Source organism: Geospiza fortis, unplaced genomic scaffold, assembly GCF_000277835.1.
Source record: "Geospiza fortis unplaced genomic scaffold, GeoFor_1.0 scaffold233, whole genome shotgun sequence".
Classification (NCBI taxonomy): Eukaryota; Metazoa; Chordata; class Aves; order Passeriformes; family Thraupidae; genus Geospiza; species Geospiza fortis.
In genome coordinates this window covers 281,660-288,895 of record NW_005054656.1, presented here as the reverse complement: position 1 = coordinate 288,895, position 7,236 = coordinate 281,660, and the positions used below count along the sequence as shown (strand labels likewise).

Genomic DNA, 7,236 nt, shown 5'->3' with positions numbered 1-7,236 from the left:
TTCTCTCACTCAAAATTTCTATTAGATTTATAGCCAGATGTCCAGCTCATTGATCTCATTGAAGGTTAGAGGAGTGAGCATTGCTGTTGTTTGGATGGTTCTCACGTAAAAAGGGAAGGGGAATAGGAGAAGTCCCTTCTCACCTCAGCATGTCCTGGTGAGTCACTCAAACTCTGCACAGGCTGAAACATCCAAACAATGTGACCCACTACTGTTTTGGCTCTTTTCTCTTTTCCAGAGCAGCTGACCCAACTTCAGAAATGTGACTCATGGCCCCTCCAGCAAAAGGATCAGGAGCTGTTTCTGGGTTGGTGCAAGAGCCCCACGGGACACAAAGGTGATGAAGATGAGAGGAGCCTGGCTGGGTGTGACCCTGGGACAGCTGCTGGCTCTGGGACACAGGCACAAATGGAAAAACATGGTATGTAAACCAAAAAAAAAAAACCCAAAAAACCAAACCAAAACAAAACAAAAAACAAAACCAAACTGAAACAAACAAACAAAAAACCCCCCAAAACCCCCCAAAAAACAATTAAAAAAACCCTCCAAAACCCACAAAAAAAACCCCAAACAAACAAAAAAACCCAAAACCCCCCAAAAAACCCCAACAAACCAAAAGACTGTAATTGTTATTCTCTTCCCTCTGAGACAGATACATAAATCTGCTCCTTCTCTGGCCCTGGTGGGTCTAAACCTGGTTTGTAGGATGCTGAAAATGGGGAGGGGGCTTGAAGCATCAGCTTCATTTCTTCTTGTTCTGCTGCTTTTCACCTGGGAGAAGAGACCAAGCCCCATCTCGCCACACCTTCCTGCTCCTTCTCTGGCCCTGGTGGGTCTAAACCTGGTTTGTAGGATGCTGAAAATGGGGAGGGGGCTTGAAGGACCAGCCTGGCTAACCTGGTGTCAGTGGACAGGCTTGTGTGGGTTTCTGAGGACACACTGGCCTGGAGGGCAGATTCAGGTTAAGCCCAAGTGTGAATCTGCCAGCAGAACATCTCCTGGGGGTGACAGGAGGAGAAATGCAGGTGTGCCCTCAAACAGCAGCTTCCCTTTAGAGCTGACCTGGCTTTAAATCCCTGCGCAGGGACTTGGCAGCGGAGCACTGAGAGGAACCAGAGATTATTTTTATGGATGTGCTGCTCCTTCTTGTTCCTTTCAGATGGATTCCAGAAAGTTCAGGCTGTTTGTCTGCCTGGTGGGGCTCAGCAGTGCCAGCCTCTGGCTTTTCCACACCTGGACCGAGTTCTGCCTGTTCTGTGAGAGCAGCCAGGGGTACCTGCTCCCCACGGAGACTTTCAGGAGGATGGAAGGGAACTTCTCCCAGCTCCCAGATGTTGACTGCCACAAGAACCCTCCTTTCCTTGTCCTGCTGGTGGCATGCTCATCCCAGCAGCTGGATGCCAGGATGGCCATCAGGCACAGCTGGGGCAGGGAGAGGACGGTGGCTGGGAAGCGCCTGGTGACCTTGTTCCTGCTGGGGAGCCCTGGGGATCCCAGCCAGCAGGCTGGCCTGGCTGCTGAGGGCCAGACATACAGAGACATCATCCAGAAGAACTTTACAGACACCTATTACAACCTGACCCTGAAGACCATGATGGGAATGGAGTGGATCCACAGGTTTTGTTCCCAGGCCAGCTTCGCCATGAAAACCGACACGGACGTGTTTGTCAACGTGTTTTACCTTACCGAGCTGCTCCTGAGGAAAAGGAAGAGCACTGGGCTCTTCACAGGCTTTTTAAAACTGCACGAGTACCCCATCAGGACAAGAAGGAGTAAGTGGTATGTGAGTAGGGAAGAGTATCCAGGAGCAACCTACCCACCCTTTTGTTCCGGGACTGGATATGTTTTATCCAGCGACGTAGCCAGCCAGATCTATAACATTTCTGAGAGCGTTCCCTTCATTAAACTGGAGGATGTGTTCATAGGGCTGTGCCTGGACAAATTAAAAATTCAGCTGGAGGAGCTTCACTCGGAGCAGACATTCTTCCCAGAAAGGATCAGGTTCTCTGTTCCTCGCTTCAGGAAAATCGTGACGTGCCATGGGATAAAACCAGCTGAGCAGCTGAGCTACTGGAACCTCTTGGTGGCAGCCACTCAAGGAGGAGTGCTCTAGCACGTGCCCTGCCTCACTGAACAGACTGAAATTCTCTGCTTTTACAGGGCTGCTCCCCACTCCAGCAAAATCCCAATTAACTCAAGCTCTGTCATGTTAAAGGCTTTAGAAATGGTTATTTCTTGAATATGGTTTTGATCACAGGATCAGAGAATGGTTAATTGGAAAAGATCTCCAAGATCATTGAGTCAAACTTTTGACTAAACACCACCTGGTCAGCTAAACCAGAGCACTGAGTGCCACATCCAGTCATTCCTTGAGCACCTCCCTGGGCAGCTCCTTCCAGTGCCCGATGATTTCCCAATCCAGTCATTCCTTTCCTTCCTTTCCTTTTCTTTTCAAATCCTTTTTGGCAATGATTTCCCACATCCAGTCATTCCTTGAGCACCTCCCTGGGCAGCCCCTTCCAGTGCTCAACCACCCTTTCTGTGAAAAAATTCCCTATTTCTGCCCAAGAACCTGCAAACCTCCTTCTCTCCATTCACTCCCACCTCTGGGCATCCCAAGTTACAATTTTTTATTCCTGAAACATCCAGGCCTGCTAACCCACCCTCCAAATCTTGCTGCCAGAGGCCTGGAAACATTTCTGCTGTGCCAAACAAAAAAAAAAGTCAAAGCACTTTTGTTCAGGGAATAAAATCTGCACCATCTCCTTGATGAATTACTGCACCCATCTGTGCAGGCATTTAAGGATGACATTTGTAGCTGTCAGGATGCTCCCTCCTGGCATAGGGAGCTGCAGCCCTGCCCTTGCAGCCAGCTCTGAGCAGGCTGAGCTGCATCCTGGCACAGATCCCTCCTTCAGTCTGCACCAATTTTATTTTATTTTTTGCAGAGATGGTAGAATTTGCCCATGCAATGCTCTCAGGACAACCTTGGGCAGTGCAGGTCACCTGGTGGAGGTGTAGAAGCTGCTGCAGCTGTTTCCTTGTCTGTGTGCTTCCTGCTAAAAATAATCCAGTGATGGAGCCAGTGCAGGGTGTCTGCTCTTCCTATTAAAATAGACCCTGGAGACATCTTTTATATTTGTGTCTCACTTTGATTGCCTGAGAGCTGCTGTGAATGGCTTGCCAAGGCTAAACTAGAGTCACTAACAGTGATTTAGACTTTTTTTTTTTTTTCCCAAAGAGAAACTGGGTGTGTGAGGGAGGAGACAGGAGGATTTTTCTCTTTTGATAACAAGACCTAGTGGAAAATGTGCTCAAGTAATCACTCAGGCTGGGAGCCCTATTTCTTATTTCATTCCCAGGCAAAGACTCATGAAATCTCTGGGATGATTATAAGTTTCAGAGATAAGGAGAGGGGTCTTTACAGCAGATGCTGAAAAATCCCTCAGGGCTCTGAGGAGGGAGAAAGGAGCTGAGAAATCCTCCCTTATGCAATGGTCCTGTTTGATTTTCCTGCAGGCACAGTTAGAGCTGATAACACAGGTCAGTGTTATCAGCATGGAATGCCTGTAATGTCTGTGGGAAGGGTTTTTTCTAAAAAGCAGTGAAAGTGGAGCTGTTTCCAAGGGGAGCTGAGGGGATCCAACATCCAGCATGGAAGAAAGGAAGGAAAACCTTTTATTATTTTGGGGTTATTTATTTTTATTGTTTCTTTTCATCGAAGACTTTGATTCTTCCTTTTCTTTCTTTTCTTTCTTTCTTTCTTTCTTTTCTCCTTTCCTTTCCTTTCCTTTCCTTTCCTTTCCTTTCCTTTCCTTTCCTTTCCTTTCCTTTCCTTTCCTTTCCTTTCCTTTCCTTTCCTTTCCTTTCCTTTCCTTTCCTTTCCTTTCCTTTCCTTTCCTTTCCTTTCCTTTCCTTTCCTTTCCTTTCCTTTCCTTTCCTTTCCTTTCCTTTCCTTTCCTTTCCTTTCCTTTCCTTTCCTTTCCTTTCCTCTTTTCCTTTTCCTTTTCCTTTCCTTTCCTTTCCTTTCCTTATACTCCTTGGCAAGGATTTTCCAAGTATCTCATTTTACTTGCCTGCGTCTGAAGATCAGGGTAAATATTTTCAGCAAGAAGATCCTGAGAAGTGTTTAATAATGGTCATATTATTTATTTTCCTCTGGTGTAACCCAAGATCATGCACGTATTTTTGACCACTGATGATGAAAGAAACAATGTTTATTTGTTTGTCAGAAGAATGGTCTTTTTCATTTTAGGCTTCTTTAATAAAATTTTAATATTTCATTTAAAGAATTAAAATATCTAAATAGCTGAATTTTGCTTAAAATTCAGCTATTTTTGAATACTATTGCTGCCTTCAGAAGGCACGATGGGTCAGACTGATAAAGCCAAGCCAACATCCTTTTAATCACTATTCTTTCCATGTAATATGCAGAAATATTTTGTGCCATTCATTGCTGTCGTTCCCAAGGTGCAAGCTGGTTATTCCTTTAATTTATGGAAAAATGGTGAGCAGAAAGGAATTTACCCTGGTCATTGCTAGCTCCTTGTCTGGAGGGGCAGAGCTCTGTGAGCTGGGACAGCATCATCAGCCTGATGCTCTCTTCTTGTTCTCACAGGTAGCAATACAGTCATAAAAATAATATTATAAAAATGAAATAATCCTGCAGTGTCAATTGCAGGTCTCTCTCCCACCTCTGTGCCTGGTGCCAGCAGTTTGTGGCTTTGCATCAGCATAAAAAAAGTCACCCTTGAAGGTGGCTTGACCTCTTGGCTGGGGCTTTTATTTGAACCCAGGAATATTCTAAATTACTTGAATCCAGCTGCTGACTGTTCTTCTGCAGACTCAACCTCTGCATTTTTGGGGTTAAACTCCAGTGGAAGATGTCCCTGTCTGTGGCAAAGGGGTGGGAATGGATGTTCTTTAAGGCTCCCTCCAACCCAACCCAACCCCAACCCCAACCCCAAACCCAACCTCAATCCCAATCCCAACCGCAACCCCAACCATTCTGTGGCTCCATGAACCCATCTCTGCTGGATTGGGAACCAGGACCTGACACAAGGTGCTGAAACCATCCTGGCAGCGTTTCCAGGGAGATGGAATTGTCATTTCCAGTGACCTGTGCAGGATGTCTCTGTCGCTGCCTTCAGGATGCTTTGTCCCCACATCAGTCTCCAAAGTATTTAATTTGTCCCTGCTGAAGCTCTGCTGAGGAGCAGATGAGTTCGGGTTGAAATGTCAGGGATTCAGATTTTCAGGGATTTTTTTGCTCCTCTCCTCTTTGCAGAGTGGTTTCTCAAGTGAAAACTTTCAGTTGCTGCACAGAATTTTCCTCCGTGTAATTATTTTCCTTGTGCAAATGAGAAACTGATCCTGTAATTCACAGGATCACAGAATTGTTTAGGTTGGGAAAAAACCTGCAAGTTCCCTGAGTCCAACCATTAGCCCCAAAAGGTGTCCCTAAGCACCACATGTACACATTTTTTAACACTTTCAGGGACAGTGGTTCCATCACTTCCTTGGGCTGCCTGTTCCTGTGCTTTACCACCCTTTCTGTGAAGAAATTTTTCATAAATTCAATCTAAACCTCCCCTGGTGCAACTCGAAGCCATTTCTTCTTGTCCTGCTGCTTTTCACTTGGGAGAAGGGACCAGGTCCCATCCCACCACACCCTCCTGCCAGGGAGTTCTGGAGTGCAGTGAAATCCCCCCTGAGCCTCCTTTTCTCCAGAATAAACCCTTCCCCTGCTCCCTAGGCTGCTTTGAATAAGAATATATTAATTGAGTAATTAATTACTTAAAACATAAACTTACCCTGCTGGAAAATGTGATTTAACAAAAAGCAGATGATTGCATGTAAGGCAAATCCATTTGTTTAAACAAAGCCACTGTGCTAGTGAGTTTAGATGTATCAGCTAAATTAAATTAAACTTTTGCAGGTGAGGCCTCAGATAATGAATTTTAAAACAATCAAAACAGTATTAGTGGCCTTTTGCAAAATTAGGTTCATTTTCCTATGAAAGGCCATCACAGAACAATCAGAAATGTAAGTAGAACTGCAAACACAATACTGCAGTGTACATATACTTGTTTTTTAAATTTTGTATAGGCTGATAAAATAATTCAGGCAATCTGGGGGCAGTTTGTCTGCAGAAGTTGAGCACTACCCCAATGTTTTTATGCATTCTGGGTTAGAAGTTCATTAAATGTTTATTATTTTTTAAATGAATAGCTTTGAAAATGTCATCTAAAAGTTACTCCACTGCTTCTAAGTTGGGAGGAATACAGAAATCAGCAGAGCTGGCAGTGTCTTAGAGTTGGTTGCATTTCAGCACACTCTATTTCTTCCAAGATCAGTTTTTGGATGCATAAAAATTAATACTTTTTTTCCCCCCACAACCCTAATTCATCAACTAACACATTCTTAGTTTAAATTAGGATTTTCAAATCTGTGCACAAAGGATTTGGTCTCGCAGCTCCTCTGACTCAGACTTATTGAGGAGGCACAACCCTCCCAGGCACTTCTGAAAATACAGAAGTGGATTTTTGCAATGGAATTTTTGCCTTATTTCAGAGTGGAAGGGGAGAAAAGGGCTCCTGGCGTGTGCTGGATGTGACAGGGATGCTGCTCCTCCTGGATGTGTGCAGGTGACAATGCAATGTTCCTTTCAAGGGTGTGACAATGTATTATTTGCATAGAACATAAGAGTGTTGAGCCAACAGTTCCATGTTTGATATTTTATTAGTAAAGAATTTTGCTACCACAGTTTTGTGTGTGTTCTCTTGTCTTTTTGGTTGTGAATGTATCAATGTTTTGATGTGTCAGGGGGCTGTTTCCTTTTCCAGTTAAAACCAGTAGAATCTGAGAATCATTTAGGTTGGAAGTGACATTGGAGGTCATGGAGTCCAACTTTAACCCAGCACTGCTGAGTCCAGCAGTCCCCATGTCCCCAAGTGCCACATCTGCACAGCTCTCAAATCCCCCCAGGGATGGGCACTGCAAAGCTCCCTGGGCAGCCCCTGCCAAGGCCTGAGCTCCCTTTCCATGGGCAAATTGCTGCTGCTGTCCCAGCTGAGCCTGCCCTGGCCCAGCCTGAGGCCGTTCCCTCTGCTCCTGTCCCTGTGCCCTGGGAGCAGAGCCCGACCCCCCCGGCTGTGCCCTCCTGGCAGGGACTTGTGCAGAGCCACAAGGGCCCCTGAGCCTCCTTTGCTCCAGCCTCAGCCCCTTCCCAGCTCC

At 45.5% G+C, this 7,236-nt stretch overlaps 1 protein-coding gene across 1 annotated transcript; it reads left to right on the top strand.

Moving 5' to 3' along the window:
* Window positions 1–258: 258 nt before the first annotated feature.
* On the top strand, window positions 259–3,724 carry B3GALT5 (beta-1,3-galactosyltransferase 5). Its single transcript, XM_005430596.2, has 2 exons — window positions 259–421; window positions 1,160–3,724. Exons 1-2 carry the CDS (start codon window positions 341–343, stop codon window positions 2,111–2,113), a joined length of 1,035 nt encoding a protein of 344 aa, XP_005430653.1. The 5' UTR covers window positions 259–340; the 3' UTR covers window positions 2,114–3,724.
* Window positions 3,725–7,236: the final 3,512 nt, after the last annotated feature.

What these genes read in the sequence shown, in the direction of transcription:
- B3GALT5 (XM_005430596.2), top strand. Translation starts at nt 341, where the DNA reads ATGAAGATGAGAGGAGCCTGGCTGGGTGTGACCCTGGGACAGCTGCTG. An exon ending in GGCACAAATGGAAAAACATG is followed by an intron (nt 422 to 1,159) that starts GTATGTAAACCA and finishes TGTTCCTTTCAG; the next exon opens with ATGGATTCCAGAAAGTTCAG.